The 18,064-nt window shown below is 57.5% G+C and overlaps 2 protein-coding genes across 4 annotated transcripts in view; both read right to left on the reverse strand.

Moving 5' to 3' along the window:
• Ehd2 (EH domain containing 2) overlaps window positions 1-8,746 on the reverse strand; it is a 13,597-nt gene extending 4,851 nt beyond the window's left edge. The window contains exons 1-5 of one of the 2 annotated variants that reach the window (XM_023704495.1): window positions 8,673-8,746; window positions 8,351-8,579; window positions 6,827-7,311; window positions 6,588-6,685; window positions 2,075-2,487 (exon numbers count right to left, since the gene is read on the reverse strand). In XM_023704495.1, the coding sequence (XP_023560263.1) occupies window positions 2,075-2,487; window positions 6,588-6,685; window positions 6,827-7,230 (915 nt within the window). In that variant the 5' untranslated portion in view covers window positions 7,231-7,311; window positions 8,351-8,579; window positions 8,673-8,746. The remainder of the gene's footprint in view (window positions 1-2,074; window positions 2,488-6,587; window positions 6,686-6,826; window positions 7,312-8,350; window positions 8,580-8,672) is intronic. The other variant, XM_004644265.3, reaches the window with a different exon arrangement.
• Window positions 8,747-12,579: 3,833 nt separating this feature from the next.
• Bicra (BRD4 interacting chromatin remodeling complex associated protein) overlaps window positions 12,580-18,064 on the reverse strand; it is a 61,242-nt gene continuing 55,757 nt past the window's right edge. For both annotated transcript variants that reach the window (XM_023704577.1, XM_004644384.2), the window contains 6 exons: window positions 17,881-17,990; window positions 17,443-17,504; window positions 16,669-16,817; window positions 16,474-16,568; window positions 16,133-16,235; window positions 12,580-14,427 (listed from right to left, as the gene is read on the reverse strand). In XM_023704577.1, the coding sequence (XP_023560345.1) occupies window positions 13,373-14,427; window positions 16,133-16,235; window positions 16,474-16,568; window positions 16,669-16,817; window positions 17,443-17,504; window positions 17,881-17,990 (1,574 nt within the window). In that variant the 3' untranslated portion in view covers window positions 12,580-13,372. The remainder of the gene's footprint in view (window positions 14,428-16,132; window positions 16,236-16,473; window positions 16,569-16,668; window positions 16,818-17,442; window positions 17,505-17,880; window positions 17,991-18,064) is intronic.

Below are 18,064 nucleotides of genomic sequence, written 5' to 3' on the forward strand. Positions count from 1 at the left end.
AAAAAAAAAAAAAAAAATCATAGTTTTAAGCCGGGATTGGTGCCCACATTCAGCATCTCAGTATCTGGGGAGGCTGAGGCAGACATGTGGAAAGCTTGAGCCCAACCTATAGAATTTAGAATTTTGCAAGATGCTGTCTCAAAATAATAAAAATAGGACTCAGGTGTGGCTCAGTGTGAAGGCCCAGCCCCGCAACAGCAGTTAACTATAGGTGGTGCCGCTACCCCAGGGCCTCTGCACATGCCTCCCTCTCTGTGCCCACAGCTCCTCCCTCAGATCTCTAAGGCTCTCCCAGTAGAACAGGGGCGTGACCGGGTTGATGGGCGTGGCCTGTGGAAACTGACCAATGGCGTGGAGGGGGCGGGCCCCCGCACTCGGGGCGGGGACCGCAGCGCTGATGGCTTTTCCAGGGAGGAAGCGGGAGAAGGTGCCAGGAAGAGATAAGGTGGGCGGCAGGCCGGGGCTCGGGGGTGGCTCCGGGATTTGTCCTTGTTTCCGGAGCCGCCTCCTGCCTAGCCAGGGCACCAGGTGTCCAGCCCGCCGCGCCCCCTGTCCGGGTTCCCCAGGGGCCCGGGGATGGAGGGCGAGGAAGCCAGAGAGAAGCTGGCAGCGGCCGGGCTGGAGAAAGTGCGGGATAGAGGAGGAGCCGCAGGGCAGGGAGGAGAGGCCGCATCGCCAAGCTCCCAGCCCCGTCCACACGCTGGCTCACAAGCAGGGTTCCCGGGGCGGAGGGGATTCTGACTCATCCTCTCCCTGTCCTTAAACCAACAACTCAGCCCAGCCGCCGCCGCCGCCGCCGCCGCCGCCGCCGCCGCCGCCGCCACCACCTACAGCCTTCTGGGCCCCGGTCCGCCCTGGCAGCCTCCCCTGGTGACCGCCTGGGTTGGCCTCTCCCTCCTGAGGCCCGACCCCGACCCAGGCTCCCCCTGCAGCCTCCACGCTGGCCTCCCTGGCCTTGAATGCCCTCCAGAAGCATTCTCACCCCATCCTGTCCCTGCCCTGAAACCTGCAGTGGCTCCCCAGTGCCCAGCACAGCCCGCCAGAGCCCACGCTGTTTACCCAGGGCTCCACACCAACATCTCCTCAGCACCCTCTCTTCCTGGATGCCCTTCTTGCCTCTCCTGAGTGACCTGGCCCCAGCCCTGGCCACCCGCAGCTGTCACTGTCCTAGGGTGGTTAGTGAAGCTCAGGGTTTGTCTAGTGTCTCAGTCAGTAAATATGTACTGAGCGCCAGTCTGTCCAAGCTCTGTAACTTATCCTGGAGGACTCCCAAGGTCCCTGACTCTGAGGAACTTAACAGGAGTTAAGGACACAGATGGCAAACACAGACCCCCAAGAGGGGCGGACACAAGGGGGAGTGCTGGTCCTGAGGGTAGAATACCAACAGGGTTAGGGCCAGAGCAGGACCTATACAAACGGGGGAAGGACAGACATGATAAAGACCTGATAGAGGTTTAGAGTACACCAGTGTTTTGGAGAGCTGAAGGAGGGAAGCAAAGGAGAAAATAGGTTTCCAGGAGACAAGATAGCAAGTGCAGAGGCCCTGGGGCAGGGCTAGGAGGGGTGCTGTGCAAAGGATGATGGGAAGGGAATGGGAGATGAGAGCCGAGGACATGGAGTTGGAGTGGGGCAGGCATAGGATCTGTAGGTCACCTGAAGGACCTGGCTTTCAGAAATGGGGGTCATGGGAGCTGGGGACAGAGGGGAGACAAGATACAATCTGATTGCAAGCTGTGGTGGCATGCTTGCCTGTAATCCCAGCACTGGGGAGACAGAGGCAAGAGGGATCACTGTGAATTTGAGGCTAGCCTGGGCTGCATAGTGATGAGACCCTGTCTTAAAAAAAAAAAAAAAAAAACAAGGGCTGGAGATACAGCTCAGCAGCACAGTGCCTGCCTTGCAAGTGCAAGGTGCTGAGTTCGATTCCCCATACCGAATCAGACAAAAGATACAAAAGAGCAGAGACAGCCTACCCCTCCCTCTCCACAAGAGCAGCCAAGTGTAGGGCTCACCCCCTAACCTCGGGGTCAGGTAGTGCCAGCTCTGCTTGGCCTCGCCCCACTACCCAACTCACCCTGGCCAGCCGTGCACGCTTCACCAAGTCGTTCAGCTTGCGCAGTGCTGCGTGGCGCGGCAGGCCCTGAATGTCGCGAAACAGATCCTGCTCCTCTAGCTCGAAGAGGCGCCGGTTGTCGGGCACGAGGAGCGGCTGCGACCAGAAGGAGCCAATGTAGACGCGCAGGACCTCTGGCGTGCCCACCACCTTGCCCAGCGCCCACATGAGCGCTCCGTACACTCGCATCAGCTGCTGCGTTTCCACCATGTCAGCCTTGTTGAGCACCACACGGATCTTGTCCTCGTAGCCGTGCAGGGCGCCGATGGCCTCGGAGAACTCATCGGAGATCTCCAGCTTGTGCGCGTCGAAGAGCAGGATGATGAGGTCGACGCGCTCCGCAAACCAGCGCAACACTGCTGGGAAGTCATAGCCTTGGGGGAGGGGAGCAGAAGTCAGACCCCACTCTCTAGAAACGATCGTGCTTTTTGGACTGTACGGATGTTCAGGTTGTCTGGATGTTACCTATCCATATCCTGGTCTATGTGAAATAGCTGAGGTCCCCCTGTGTGCTGGCACTCAGGTTTTCTAGAGACCCCTGTACTTCTGCAGACTCCAGGCCTGCCACGGGCCTCCATCACCTCTCCCCTCAAGGCCAGCTCGAATACAAAGCAAAACCCTGTCTCAAAAAAAAAGGGGGGGGGGGGGGACACAGGCCAAATAGCTCAGCAGATTAAAGCACCTGCTTAGGCAGACGCGGGGCGGGGCAGGGGCAGGGGGATCCCCAGGCCTGCCCTGCCGGCCCCGCCCCCAGGGCACGCTGAGATGGTGATTGAGACTGGGCTTGGCGGCCTGTGCCTGTAATCCCACCACTTGGGAGATTGAAAACAGGAGTATCATTACAAGCTCAGTCTTCATAGTGAGACCCTGCAGACCCGGTACTAATTTTTTTTTAAAAAAGGAAAAAAAAAAAATTCAAGCAAAACTTGTGAGCCCAACCTGGAAGACAGGCACACCGAGTGTGAATCCTTGCTGTGCCGCATCAACCCTGCAACTTCAGGAAAGCAAGTATTGAAATCTCTCTGAACTTGTTTCCTCTTCTAACGGACTGGAAATCATAACAGCACCTACCTCACCAGGTGACAGAGAAGATGAAAAGAACAAGAATGAGCTAATGGATGTAAAGAGTTTAAAACAATGGCTGGCATCAAACTGTACACTAAAAAGTGAGTTTTATGACATGTAAGTCATAACTCAATAAAAACAGCGCTGAAGCCAGGCATGGTAGTGCATCCCTGTAATCTCAGCACCCTGGGAGGCTGAGGCAGGATGGTCACAATTTCTAATCCTATCCTGGCCTGGACAGTTTAGCGACTCAGTGAGATACTATCTTTTTTCTTTTTTCTTTTTTTCCTCCAAATGCCTTCAGGGCAGGTTTTGGCTTGTGGGGATTGAACCACAGCTACCTGAGCCTGACTGCTTTGTTGAAGCAGCCACTTAAAGAACTGAGCTAAGGGGCAGGCCCCCAAGATACTATCTTTAAAAGAAGTGAGGATATAGGGAATATAGCTCAAAATGAAAGCCCTGGCTTCAAGCCCCAGTACTGCAAAATAAAAATAAACAACTATCCCTAGCACCACATGCCACACCAGCCCCACAACTGGGCATGCTGAGGGCGTGCTAGTGCACACCTGTAATCCCAGCGTTGAGGAGGCTGAAAACAGGAGGATCACTATGAGTCCGAGCTGCTTAGTGGGACCTTATACCAAATACATTAAAAAGAAAAATAAAATAAAAAGAAACAAAAACGAGGAGGCCAGGGAGATGGCTTAGCAGCATAAGTGCCTGCCTGAAAAGCTCAAGATCCCGAATTTGACACCCAGCACCGAGAGAGAGAGAGAGAGAGAGAGAGAGAGAGAGAGAGAGAGAGAGAGAGAGAGAGACCGGTTAGTAGGAACACAGTAGCTGGGTTACAAGGGTTAGACCTGATGTGTAGCCTCCACCAGGTGTCTCTGGAACCTTCCCAACCTGCCTGCTCTGGAGAAGGGGCAGGGACCATGGGGCGGTGTCAGCCCTGTCCTTATGAGCTAACAGTCCCCAGCATCACTTTTGTGACCTCATTTTCCAGACAAGAAAACTAAGGCATGAAAGACTAAGAGGCTTATGACAGACACACAGGCAGAGGGAACAGGACAAGAGCCAACAGGCCTGTCTCTATGCTCCCCTGCTGGCGAGCTAGTGTGGCCCTGACCTGGTCCAGCCCAGGCTCCTTGGGGATGTGGTGAGGTGAGCAGGGTGCATTTTGGGAAGGGAGGGCTGGGGCACATGTGCGCGCGCGCGCACACACACACACACACAGAGTCCAGTGGACTTGGTCAGTGTGTCTCACCAGGCATTGATTCACGGTGAGAATGGACATGGAAGGGCGGGACTGGAAGGAAATAAGTCCCGCCCCAGGTCCCACAGTGCCCACTGTGTGCCAGCTCAGTTCCAAGGCTGCTAACCCTTCCTGCAAGCCCGGGGTGAGAGTGTCACTGTTCCCATTCCTATTGAGAGCCAGGCGCTGGGCAGGTGGTACATTTTAAAGCAGCAGAGCCCCAGGCAGGTGTGTGGCGGCGTACACCTGTGATCCCAGCACTCAGAAGGCTGAAGCAGGAGAACCACCATAAGTGAAAGGCCTCAAGGCAGGCCTGGGCTCTCTCTCTCAAGGAAAACGTAGCACAGGCCAGACTAGAAGTCAGCTAGAGCCCCACTAGGCCAGAGTCTCACACCCAGTGCTCACAGATGCTGCATGTGCGCAGAGGGTGCTACACGCCCAGCACAGCACATGCAGCTGGACACAGTGAGAGGCACAAAGACTCAGAGGGGCTGGGGAGATGGCTCAGTAGAGTAAGCGCTTGCCTGGCCCCTGCATCTGCCCACCCCCCTTGGTTCCGCCAAAAAAACAAAGACTTAGGCTTCCAGGCCACCCCTGCTCAGCATCCCCAGAGACACAAACACACAAACACACTCCTACAACCTGAGACACCAGCACACCTTCAGAGGCACGCTTGCACATCCACTGCTCTTCAGAGGCACAACCACACACACATGCAGCGCTCCCAGATCCAAAGGCGCCCGGAGACACAATCACACAGTTGTGCAACATACACTCCCACACACATGCTCTCACAGTTAGGTACACAGGGCACCGCTGTGCACCAAGACAACATTGTCCATAGAGCCTCTTTCTGCTGGGCATGGTGGCACACACCTCGAATCCCAGCGCTCGGGAGGCTGAGGCAGGAGGATTGCTGAGAGTTCGAGGCCAGCCTCGGCTACAGAGCAAGCTCCTGTCCTAAAAAAAATTCTCTTGTGGTCCTCCATAAACCACACAAGAGAGGCACATGCAGACACAGGTCTGCCCAGCCAGTCTCACTTGCACGCTCATACCCACACTGCACTGCCCCACTGTCCACGCTGCCTTAGCCAGGTAGGCAGAAGATGTGTAACTCAGACACACAGTCACCATACAGCAGTGTGCAAGGTCGTTTCACACGGGCCCACAATGCCCAGCCGGCACTCAGCCCTCCACAATGCCCTGTTCACACAGTTGCAGTTCTCTCTCTCTCTCTCTCTCTCTCTCTCTCTCTCTCTCTCTCTCACACACACACACACACAGAGCCTCCACACAAGTCACACACAGTGACACACTTTCCCAAGAGGTCTGAGACACACCTCAATGCAGAGTCTCCTCTTCTCCCCATACCCCCAAGTTAGAGAAGGAGACCTCATTCTCCATTCCCCAAAGCCTGAGCAGAGACATGGGAACGGGCTCCCAGGCTGTCCCTGGCCAGCCCAGGGTGGGAGCCCCAGGAATTCCTTTCTGGCTGGCAGTGTGTCCTCAGCCTCCCCCGCCCCCCCCCCCAAGGCTCCTGCAGCTGCCTCCTGCCTCTCCCGCTGCGGCCGGGCCACTGGACAGGGGCCAGGGACACGGAACCCTGGGTGTCCCCGCCCCACCCTGGCCTCCCAGGTCCCCTCTGCCCCACACTGCTGCCTCCTTTGCCCTGGTTCTAGGCAGGCCTGTGAGACCAGGAAGGGGGGTGGGCAGATGCAGGGGCCGGGGGGAGATCCTGGGGAGCAGATCCTGTGGGGAGATCCTGGGTGCTGGGGTGGGGGGCAAGCAGCAGGGGCCGGGTAGGGACGGCTCCCTCGAGGCTCTTCTGGAATTCACCCTGCTGCTCCCCCTGCACAGCTGTTTATACATTCCAGGCCAGGCCTTGGCCCTGGCCCAGATTCCCCTCCCGCCCTACCAGCCCCATCTGCACCCAGGCCAGCCCAGCTCTGACTCTCTGACTTGAGTCACTCGGAACCCCTGCCTTGGGCGGGCACTCTGTCCTCCTCACCCTGCCCCTCCCAGCTCTGGCTGGCCCAGGCGTGTGCCCAGCTGCTCACACGCGTCCCCCACACGCTTCCCATGGCACCCTCAGCCAGCATCCACATAGGACAATCGCAGCTATGACCCCCACACACACACGCTGCCCCCCTCACTCACCGCGGCTCACTCTCTGCTTGGCGCCTGACAGGATGCCGGGGGTGTCGATGATGCTGATGCTCTCTAGGACCTGGTTGGGGAGCTGCGCACACATGAACCTGGGGGCAGGGAGGTCGGGGTCAGCAGGGAGGACGCCACCCACAGCAGAGACGGGGTGCACACCGGGGAGGGCTCACTCTCCTCCCCACGGACAGCGAAGGTTCCAAGTCCCTACTCCAGACCACCCCAGGCCACCCCACCTGTTGAGGAATGTGTTCCCGAATGGGTTGAGCTTCCGGAAGGGCTTGTCAGGGTCCACAACCAGGGCATTGCCGGGCACAGTGCCCTCGGTGTCACCGTGCATGACGGCCACAAAGCAGTCGGTGGTGGGCTCGGGCCCCACACGGGAGCCGGGTACCTCCTGCTCCAGCAGGTACTGGATGAAACTGGTCTTTCCCGTGCTGTACTGGCCAGCCACCAGCACCATGGGCTTGCCGTCGAAGTCAGCATCCTCCAGGGCCTGCGAGTGGAAGGCGCCGAAGCGGTAGTGTTCCTCCAGCGGCAGCAGCTTGCTTCTGTACAGTTCCTTGAGCGCCGAGGTCACCGTGCGGATGGCCTCGGGCTGCTGGCCCCGGGCTCCACCCCGCTTCAGCCAGCTGAACATGGTGGCTGCACAGGGGTCACTGCACTGAGAGAGCAGACGGGGGAGCTGCTGGCTGCAGGGTAGCACTGAAGGGCGGGCGGCCTAGAGAGGGCAGGCAGAGAGAAGCAGGAAAAGGGCCATCAGGCGAGGACCAGAGGGGTGGCTGGGAAGGAGCTGCTGGTGGGAACCCAGAACAGCCACAGGGCAGCAAACTGCGGAAGAAGTCGTCGTTGGGCCACTTAGCACATTTCCTGTCACTCCTGAATGCTGTAGGCACAGGGCCACCTGCCCAGAGCCCCCAGGGGAGAGATGGGTGCCAGACAGTCAGTGACACCAGGAGAATACCAGGCATGAAGTAGAGGGAATGAAAAGCTGGCCACGGGGTCAGTATAGTTCAGAGCTTTTTCTTTTTTAAATTTTGAGACAGGGTTTCCTTAAACCGCTAAATTGTCCAGGCGGGGCTCAGATTTGTGATCATCCTGTCTCAGCCTCCCTGGGCACTGCAATGATAGGTGTGCGCCACCAAGCCCAACTAGGGCTGACTGTTGAGCTGCTACACACAAGACAGCGAGACAGGCCCTCAGGCAGAAGGTGGTAAGTGCAAACATCCAGGGGGAGGAGAGACCTTGGGTGCTGGGAGGTGGGAAGTACACGGTGGGGCTGACTCTGGGGAGGGTAAGAAATGGGCTGAGGTGAATGCTGCCCTTTTCATCTGCATCATCCTGTAAGACAGAGCTCTATTTTCTTCACTTTTTCTTTTTCTTTTTTTTTAAGACAGGGTCTAGCTATGTAGTCTACTGGCCTTGAACTCCAGGAAATCCTCCTGCCTCAGCCTCCCGACTGCTGAGATGACAGACATGCGGGTGTACAGCCAGGCACATCTTTTCAGAGAACTAGGTCTTGGTCTACCTTGCGTCTAAACACCACCCCAACTGGAAGAATCCAGGGCTTCTTTGAGAAAGGCAACCTCAGGGCTGGGCAGGGGCAGAAGCAACGGGCTGATCAGAGGGGTGGCGCTAGATCCGTGGGGCATGTCACAGAGACGCAGGGCCCAACTTGCGCCTCGCGCACTAGCCAAGACGGGACTATGTAAGTGCCGAAGTAATTGCAGAGCCAACACGGTAAAAATCCGTAAACTCACAAGGATACTTCACGGGGGTGGGGAGGGAAAGGAGCAGGAGGGCGCAGCAGGAGCTGGGCTGGGGATGTGCACAGAGGTGGGGTCCCGGGCGGGCGCTGACCCAGGCAGAGAGAGTCCCGGGGATATTTCTGGGGGACGCCTGGAGCTGGAGGGTGGTGGGCGACTAGTGGGACAGAGCCAGAGGAGGGCGGCTTGGAGAATGGCGAGGGTCGTGGGAGCCAGGGAAAACCTGCGGAAATGAAGCATGTGGGGTGGGGGTCCCCGGATCGTCACAAAGGGAGGGGAACACGGATTTTCGGGGCGCGGGCTCTGGGACACTCACCCGGCTGGAGTCTTGTCCGAGGCGCCGCGCGGCCTGTGCTCGGTCCCGTCTCCAGCCTTCTGCGCCGGGTGGGGCCGCAGGAGGAGGGGCGAGGGCGGAGGCGGGGCGCAGCCCCCCCACCATCAAAAGGGCGCCAGCCCCGGGCGCCCCCTGGCGGGCACGGGCGAGAACACCCTGACAGGGCACCCTGGCTCCCAGGCCCGGGTTCGAATGTCACCTGCGCCTGGGCGCTGGGCGCCTCGCAATCCGCTGCCCTTCTAACATGGGATTAGGAACATCAGCAGCAGCTCTAATAAATCCAATCATTTTAAATTTTAAGGGAGGCCATGCAACTCTGCCCACAGCCCTCCCTGACTTCTGTTTTCCCCTCCAGTGGCAGGGAGCAGCAGGAATCATAGGGACAGGCCAGGCCGGAGATGGTACAAGCCTGGGTGCTGCACCTCCTGTAGTGGGGGCTTATCTCCCGGTCCCTGTACTCTGGGACTCAGCATGTGAGGCTTTGGATGGAGTCCTGCCCTGACACTTCTCACAGAGAACCCCAGGGAAGGGACTCTGAACCTGTGCCTCAGTTTCCCCACTTATAGCCCTTTATCTGGTCTTCAGGGGTCGTTGCTCCAACACACTTTCGTGGCTAAAATCCTGCTGGAACCCTCACTCCGGTTTTCCTCCTGGCTCAATTTCCTTTCTTGGCACTTTGTCACACTACCCAGTCCACCTCTGTGACTTTGGAGACAAGGTCTCACTATGCAGCACAGGCTCGCCTCAAACTCATGGTGACCCTCCTGCCCCAGCCTCCCGTTTCCTGGGATCACAGGTGTGCAGCCCCAAGCAGTCTGAGGGCAGGAATTTTGTCCGAGTTGCTTGCCATTGTTGCCCAGTGCCCGGAGCACAACAGTTTTTATTTCTTTTCCGGTACTGAGTGGGGCCCAGGCAGGGCCTGGTGCACACTTAGCCAGTGCTTTGCCACCGTGCTACACCCCAGCCCACAAATAAATACCCAGGATGCAAATATTTAAATTTATAAGTAAAATAATACTGACAGAAAATATCCAATCAGTTGAAAGCGCCAAGGTCCATTGATGAGGTGGTGAAAATGTCCTGAAGTGTGTGGGCATGAGGGTTGCACACCTTCGTGAACACAAGAACAACCGCTGAATTGTGCAGTTTATGTCATTGAATCAGTTTATCCATTAGTTTTGTTGAGTCTTGGGGAGGACCTCATGCCCACTAGGCAAGCAGCCAGCATCCATCATCCTGTTCCGTGTTTTACTTTCTTTTGTTTTGCTTTGTTTTCCGTTCTGGGGATGGAAGGACTGACGGAACCAGCTTTTTTCTCCCTAGTTCCCTCCATCCCTGTGTCAGACCTTGAAGGATGGAATGTGACAGGGGCCTCCGCAGACCTCAAAGACACCGTGCTGAGTGACAGCACCCAGGAGAGGAGCAGCTACCAGAGGCTTGGGGCTTAGAGACAGGAGCAGGGCGATGATGGCAGGGAGGCGAGGGGATTACTGCTGGGGGGGGGGCAGAGCTTCCGTGTGGGATGGTGACCAAGGTGGTGGTGGCTGCCCAATCTTACTGCCACTGCATAGAATCTTTAACAATGGTGACTGGAGCCAGGGGCGGTGGCACACGCCTGAAATCCTGGCACACAGGGAGGCTGAGGCAGGAGGATGGATCGCCGTGGGTTCAAGGCTAGCCTAAGCTGCGTGGGGACTTCAGCTGGAACATCACAGTGAGACCCCGTCTCAAAACGCCAAAGACGGCCCATCAATTCCCGCCCAAAAATACCGCTCATCCGCGAGGTGTCGCGCGTGGTCCCGGCCCCACAGCTCGGGCCGCGGTCAGCCACGCTGGCCCACGCGCGAGGAATCTCTGGCGACCTTCACTCGGGACACGCAGGGCTGCGAACCAGGGGCGCGGCTGCGCACGTGGAGCGTCGCTGCGAAGCTGGAAGGAGGACGGCCAACCCTGTAGAACCCACGTATCCGCATCCACCCAAAAACACGTCGGCGGCACGCAGGGAAACGGGGCGCAGCTCCCCGCGCCTGCGCCACCCTGGGCCAGCGAGGTCCCTGGCTCGCGAGCTCCGCTTCCGCCCTTGCCTTGTCCCGCCAGCCCGCAGAGGGCGCCAGCATCCTCCTGGGCCGGGCGGGCCGGCCTCCGCCCCTCCCTCTTTTCCTGCGTGCCTCTGCTCGCGCGTCACCCCCTCCCAGAGCCCACACTTTGGTGCCAAGAAAGTCAAGCGCACTTGAGCAAGTTGTTCACTGCACGAGTCACCCACTGAATGGGCGAGAGAAGGTAAAATCCAGCTCACACCTTTGCCTTCCAAAGTTGGGGCCTAGGAAAAGAAAAATGGTCTTGCCACTCAGGAAGCGGGCTAGTAGCTAACTTGAGAATAAAGGCCTGTTGTTTAAAACCACCTAGCTTGTGATATTTACAGCAGCCCGAGGAGATGATTTACCTATTTTTCCCCTCGAACTTGCACCGACCCTTCTGCCTCAGCCAGTGCTGGGATTTGAGGTGTGTAACACATCCAGTTTAAATTTCTTTCTGTGTGGTCTAACACTGCGCAGAAGTACAGCTGATCGCCATTATTTGTGGCTGCCGTATCTGCCAATCTGACCTGTTCGTTCAGATTTCTTGTACCCTCCCGTCTTTGCTTCCTCTCCAGTGCTCCATGTAGACCACACTGTCTACACTTCTGTTTAAATAGTGAGTCGCTGTTTTAAGGCCTATTAGGCCGTGTGCGCTGGCGGACGCCTGTAATATAATGATGCTGAGGCAAGAGGATCTTTAGGAGTTCGATACCAGCCTGAGTTACAAGGTGAGCTCAAGGCCAAGCTGAACTGCATAGTGAGACCCTGGCTCAAAAAGATGAAGAAAAAAAAAAAAGCCTGAAGAACGGAGCTGCCCCATGTCCTGAGTGTCATGCTTCAAGGTGACTGGGGGAAAATAAGCTTTATCCCATCCTGGACACTGTTGGTGGCTGGGAGCTCCTGGTTATTTTGGGGGATGACACCAGGACCCCAGCCCATGCTGACATCCCCCCAGGCTCAAGTCCCTTATGGAAGTGGCACAGTATTCTCATACAACATATACACATCATGGCCTAAGTGATTAAGTTGCCAAGGCTGGGCTCAAACTGACCATCCTGCTTCCACCTCCCAGAGTGCACACCTGCACCTGGGCCCTATGTATTTTATCATACCAATGCTATGTTTTTTCTTTTTCTTTCTTTTTTTTTTTTTTTTTTTTTTGTATGCATTCGGTACAGGATCTTACTATGCAGCTTGGACTCTTAAAGATCCTCCTGTTTTCAGTCTCCCCAGTGCTGGGATTACAGGTGTGTGCCACCATGCCCAGACTCAGTCCCTCTGTGTGCCACAGAGGTGGGGCCACCGTGGCATGCGGGACCGGGGATCGAATCCTCGTCTCTGTGCTTTGCCAAAGCAGGTGCTTACTCCACTCACTGAGCTATCTCGCCAGTCCTGGTATGTAAATAGGTCCACGTTGGAACGTTTTGGGGATGATGACGAGAAAAAGTCTACACACATTCAGTACAGATGCAATTTTTAAAAAATTATTTCCTATCCCTGGTCAGTTGAACCCACATTTGGGGGATCCAGAAGTGTGGAGGGTCAGCTGTATACACTGAAAGACTTTAAACATAAAACAAGATGACTAGCAGGCCTGATAGACGGTGCTGGGGATCAGAGGACCTTTCCGGCGGAGGGGACTTGCAGCTGCCGCCCAGCAGGAATGCCTGCCTTGTTCATGCGGCCCAAGCCAGGGCAGAGCAGGCCCAGAATCCAGCAGGCACCCACCCAGCACCCTCAGCCCTTTCCCATCACCCCCCAACCCCCGCAAGCTCCTCAAAAGCAAGGGACCGAAGGGGCACGAGTACAGTTTTAAAAAAAAGGATTGTTGTTTTTTAATTTACAAGAGTTCTAAATGTACAGAATTCTCCTTTAAAAAAATCGTTATACACAATAAATACAGTACAAAAAAATTTATCTTACAGTACTAGTTTTGTCTCCGAGATTTCAAAACGTGGCGTGGGAGGCAGGAAGGGAAGATGGCTGGGTGGGATGGAGGGAGACCCCGGGCCTGTGGCTGGGATTTCCAAGTGGAGGGGCTGAGTGTCCCGGATCTCTCCCTTGCACACGCACTCACACACAGACACGCATACACGCATACACACGGGGACACGGGCACAGCTGGGCAGCACCCGTGCGGAAGTGATGTAGGTGGTCTGGGACCTGGCTCCCACCCGCCTTGGGTTTGGTTTATAGCCCGGGCCAGGAGGCTGGGGGCCCTGGCAGGAGCCCCCCCACCCCCAGTACCCCCAACCATGATCCTGATGCCACACAAACAAGATTGGTGTCCGGGCATGGACAGCAGGAACACCTGGTGCCCCATCCCCAGCTGACAGCAGGCTGCAGCCGGAAGTGGGAAGAGCAACACACCAGAAAGCCCCTCCTTTGGTGGTGGGGGGACACTTGCATGTGACAGTCCCCTCTCCTAAACCCATACGCTCTACCGGACCCCTCAACAACCCTCCGGGCAGGAGCGGAGGTAGGGAAGGAGGCCTTTGTGACTCAAATAACTTAGGCAAGAAGGACTGCAGGGTCCCTGGGCTGGTGTCCCTGGGGAACGTGGTCCCAGCTGTCCTCAGGGCAGGGTGGGTGGTAGGCCGCGTGTTATCTGTTCAACGTCCTGCCGGGGCCCAGGCCTCCATTGTGGCTGGAGGGAGGAAAGGCCTCAGGCCTGTGCAGGGGCGGTGGGGACCCAGGCGCAGGAGGCACGGGGTGGGGGCCCCGGCCCGGTGGCTGCTGCAGGTTTAAGATGCTGTCGATGGCGCTCTGCAGGTGCTCTGTGAGTGCGTCGTCCTGAGGACTGTCGCTGGAGAAGCTGGCCTGGTCCATGTCCGGAGACTCAGACTTGCGCCGCTTGGTGGGGGGCGCAGGGGTTTCGTCCCAGCCAGGATCAGGCGCTGTGGCTCCCGGGGCTGTGGGCTCCGTTGGCGCTGCCTTGCGCAGGCGCTGGTACAGCTCGTCCTCCACTGCGGCCAGCTCGCGGATGAGCCCGCTGGTGGCCTCGTCCGCACGTGCGCCCACGTTCTCACGGTAGGTCTTGCGCAGAGGCAACCGCGGTCCATGCGTGCCGGGCCCCGGGCCTGAGCCGGGCCCTGGCCCCGGTCCCGGTCCTGGCCCCGGCCCCGGCCCGGGGCCAGGTCCGGGACCGGGGCCAGGTCCCGAACCTGGCCCTGGAGGCTTGCGTTCGGCAGCGGGAGCTGAGCGCTCGGCCGTGCCATTGACTTGGCCAGCGGCGGGCGGGGGTTGGTGCACCGGGTCGAGCGCAGTGTTGTGCACCACCTTGCTGAGCCCCGCCTCCTGCTTGATCTTCAACTTCAGCCCAATGCGGCTGCGCGCCTCATAAGTCTTGATGGGCGGCCGGTTGCGCGACGGCATCGGGCCATCCTCATCCGCGTCCAGGGAGGAGGCTCCGGAAGACGACGACAGGGATGGAGATGACAGAGATGCGGACGCGGTGCGGGCCCAGGTTACCGATGGGGAGCCGCCTGCCCCGCCGTGCCGGATCACGAGCTTGGTGGGCGGGTGCGCGGGCGCCGGGACACCGGGGGTTGCAGGCAGCGCGGGGCTGGGGCCGTGGCTGTGGCTGGGTGGCCGGGGTACCTCGGAAGAGGCCACCGTTGCAGGGAGGCCGAGGGAGCGCGAGGAAGACACGTACTCGTCTGCAAAACCGGGGACGGAGCAAATCCACCGGGTTAGGAGTGGGAGGAACGGGGGGAGGGGCAGTGAACGGGCTTTCGAGCTCAGACCTTTGCTGCTTCTGGTTTTATAGCACTGCAGCTTGAACCTAGGGCCTTCGCACTGAGCTACATCGCCGGCCTTTTCTCACTTTGGATTTTATTTATTTTGGGGTTTTGAGACAAAGTCTTGGCTGGCCTCAACTTGCTGAAATCCTCCCACCTCAGCCTCCTGAATGCTGGGATCACAGGTGTCTGCCTCGAAGCCCAGCTTGATCAGTAAGCTCCAAACCCTCCGAAAGGGCTGGGGAGATAGCTCAGCAGCAACCGTGCCTGCCTGGCAAGCACAAGGTCCTGAGTTCAGTCCTTGGTACCAAAAAGGCTGAAAGAACAATGAAATAACCCTCCTGAAACTAATCGGGCTAACTGGAGGCTGCAGGAGCTACTGAGAGTTAGAAGTAATTAAGTAACAACAGAAAGCACAGTTCTTCAGTCCAGCTGGCCCCCTTTTTTTTTTTTTTTTTTTGGTAGAATCGGGGCTTGAACTCAGGCCCTTGCGCTTGCCAGGCAAGTGCTTATTCTACTGAGCCGTCTCCCCAGCACTAGCTGGCCCCATTTCATGCTCAAGAGTGGCACAGACCAGAGACTTCTGAATAGGCCGTTCAGCTCAGGACCCGTCAGCACTGGAGGGCTTCTGTGGACAGTGGGGCTGTACGGCAGGGGAAAGCCCGGTCTGGATGGGCAGGCAGCACCTGCGGCCTCACCTATCTCCTGCTTTGGCTGCTCCTCTGCCCTGAGCAGAAACTCCCCACAGGTGCTCCCCAGAGCCCCCAGGGGCCAAGAGAAGCTTGCAGATAAGGGGGCACCCATGCACCCACAACCTCCATTCTACAGAGGCCAGAGGAGGCACAGAGAGGTCGAGGAACTCGTCAAAGTCACAAAGCCACTACTAAGTCAATCCTTTGTCTTTACAAAACTGCCCCCGTCACTTTGGGCTATGGCTGCCACTTGCATCTGTTTCTTCTTTTAGTATTAATGACTAATTTTTAAAAATACATATGGTTGGGGGCCAGGGAGATGGCTCAGTAGAATAAGAGCTTGCCTGGCAAGCACAAGGTCCTGAGTTCAATCCCTGGTTCTGCAAAAATAAATAAACAAATACACACATACATATGGTCTGTTGTGACGTATAGGTTTGTCCCCAGCCATGGGGGGAAAAAAACCCAGGTTCAGGGCTCAAGGACAAAGCCCTGGAGTCCTGAGAGAGAAGTAGGAGAGATTCTCTTCTCCAAGGAAGCAATGGGTTTAGCTGGCATGAACATGGGCACAGGTGAAGGGGGTATTTTGGGTTTGGCTGGACTTTTCCTTACAGACAGGGGTGAGGCTTGCAAGACTCTGAAGGTGCACACTTTACAGGAACTCACAGAGTTCCACAAGCTCAGGATCTGACGAGTGGATGCGGCCACCATACATTCTGCATCCCAGACACCTGGTTTGCCTGGCCCAGCCCCAAAGCAGGGGAGCCACGATGGGAAGACAGTTGGCCTTCAAGGGTGCCAGGGAGTAGGTTCAGACACCACCTACTGGCGGACCAGGCAAAGCCGTGCAGTAGCGGGCTGGCCAGTGCAAAGCAATGTCCTGCCAAGCAATATCCCACCAAGCAATGTCACACCCTGCCCAGCTGGCTCACCGGGCTTCTCCTTGGCCAGCTGCTTATCCAAGGCAAGGGTGGTCTTTTCCTCCTGAATGAACATTCGGTCAATCATCACCATTTCCGCTGAGGGGCTCACCCTCTGGGAGAGACAAGAAGATCCCCAGGTCAAGAGGTAAGGAGGGAGAAGGCAAAGGAGGAGGCTCTTTTAAAATTTTTAGACAGGTGTCACTAAGTTACATTGCTCAGGCTTGGCTTTAACTTGCAATCCTCCTGCTTCATCCTCCCTGAGTGCTCCCTCATCCTCTACCACGTCCAGTCCTCTTCCCTCCCAACCTCCTTTCCAGCAAAGAGGGGCCGGGGTGGAATGTGGGCCCTACCCGGGACTCCTCCAGGAGCAACAGCCGGTACTTATTGAGCATGGCATGAGTGCGTTTCAGTAGCTGCGTGGAGACTGTCTCAAACTCCTCATCCACTGCCAGAAGAGAAGGGGTGCAGGGTGTTGGGGGGGCTGCACACAGACCATGCACCTCAAGCCAGGGCCATGGGGCCTGCACAGCTCAGGGAGGCCTCACCTTTGTGGTAGTCGCTGGGGGAGGGAAGGGCGCCTTGGTAGACGTGGTAGGGCAGTAGGCGGTACAGGGCATCCTCAAAAGAAGGGAAGGCTGTCTTGTAGTCAGGGTGGAGGACGGAGCCCTGGTGTTTGTGCAAATGCTCCAGGAAGCTGTAGGCAGGGCAAGACCACCGGCAGGTGGGGATGAGGCCGCAGGAGGAAGCTGTGCCCCACCCCTGCCCAGCCAAATACACCTCAAGATGGGAGTGCAGGCTACCATGACCCCACTTCACCACAGAGGAAACTAAGTCCAGGAAAAAATGAGGTGCAGCTACCCGCCACCCAGAGCACACAAGGAAGAAGAATTGAGTGGGAGTCGGGACCTGAGGGCCTCATTATTCTGTCCCCTGCCACCAGGGGGCAGCTGTCTCTGGTTGCCAGGAGCCCATGCATTCTCCCTTTGAAGAGACTGCTCCTTCTCTACTCTTCCTCAGGGACTGGCAGCGCTCATGGGCAGAGACCAGGTCTTCTGTCTTGTTGACTGCTGTGACCCTGACATCCAGCATGGGACACACTGGGTACCTACATCTGCCACCCACCTAGAATGGCTCTCATTACATAGCCTAAGCTGGCCTTGAACTCTGGGTCATGCTGCCTCACTCAGCCTCCCCAGTGCTGAGATCACGGGTGTGTGCACCACCTTGCCCAATGCCCGTTCCCAGGGCAGGACACAGTGTGTTCAGGGAAAGGCACGCGGTCAGTGGAGCAGAGCATTTGCAGAGCCGCTGCCACTCACCAGGCCTCCTTGCTGGGCTGCAGTGTCGGGGCTTTCTTCAGGCCGCTCAGCTTGCCCTCGTACTGGGGAGAAGACGCAAGGCTGAGGGGGCTTGGTCCACCCAGAAATCTTCAAGTTTTTCCCATCCAGCCCCTCACTCTGCCCCACAGCGCTTCATCTCAGCTGCCCGGGTGGGATTCACTCTGACTAGAGCTTCATCCCACTCCTGCCCTCTGTACCGGGCTACCCTAGAGCAGCAACAGCAGCAGCAGCAGCAGCAACAGCAACAGTAGCAGCAGTGCCAGCACTGTCCCTCTTCTGCCTCATGTCAGCACCCGTATCGGTGCCCCTCACTCTCTGTCCAGCTGTCTTAGAGTTAAATCTCTGGTCCTATCCCAGGGTCCACCTTTTCTTCCTGTGCCTGTGCCCCTGTCCCAAGCCCTGCCCCAGGGACCTCACCTGCAACCCGGAGGACTTCACTGGCCCAGCTGCTGAGGCCTTGGCCACACTCAGGGTTGGGAGGGTGCTGGAAAAAGCTTTGCCCTCGGTGGGAAGCGGAGCGGGAAGGCCTGTGTGAGGTGGGGAGGACAGGCCCCGGCTCACTGCATGGAGGCCACCTGGCCGTGAGCTTCCCGCCCTACTC

Source organism: Octodon degus, unplaced genomic scaffold (genome assembly GCF_000260255.1).
Source record: "Octodon degus isolate 3935 unplaced genomic scaffold, OctDeg1.0 scaffold00197, whole genome shotgun sequence".
In the NCBI taxonomy this organism is placed as follows: Eukaryota; Metazoa; Chordata; class Mammalia; order Rodentia; family Octodontidae; genus Octodon; species Octodon degus.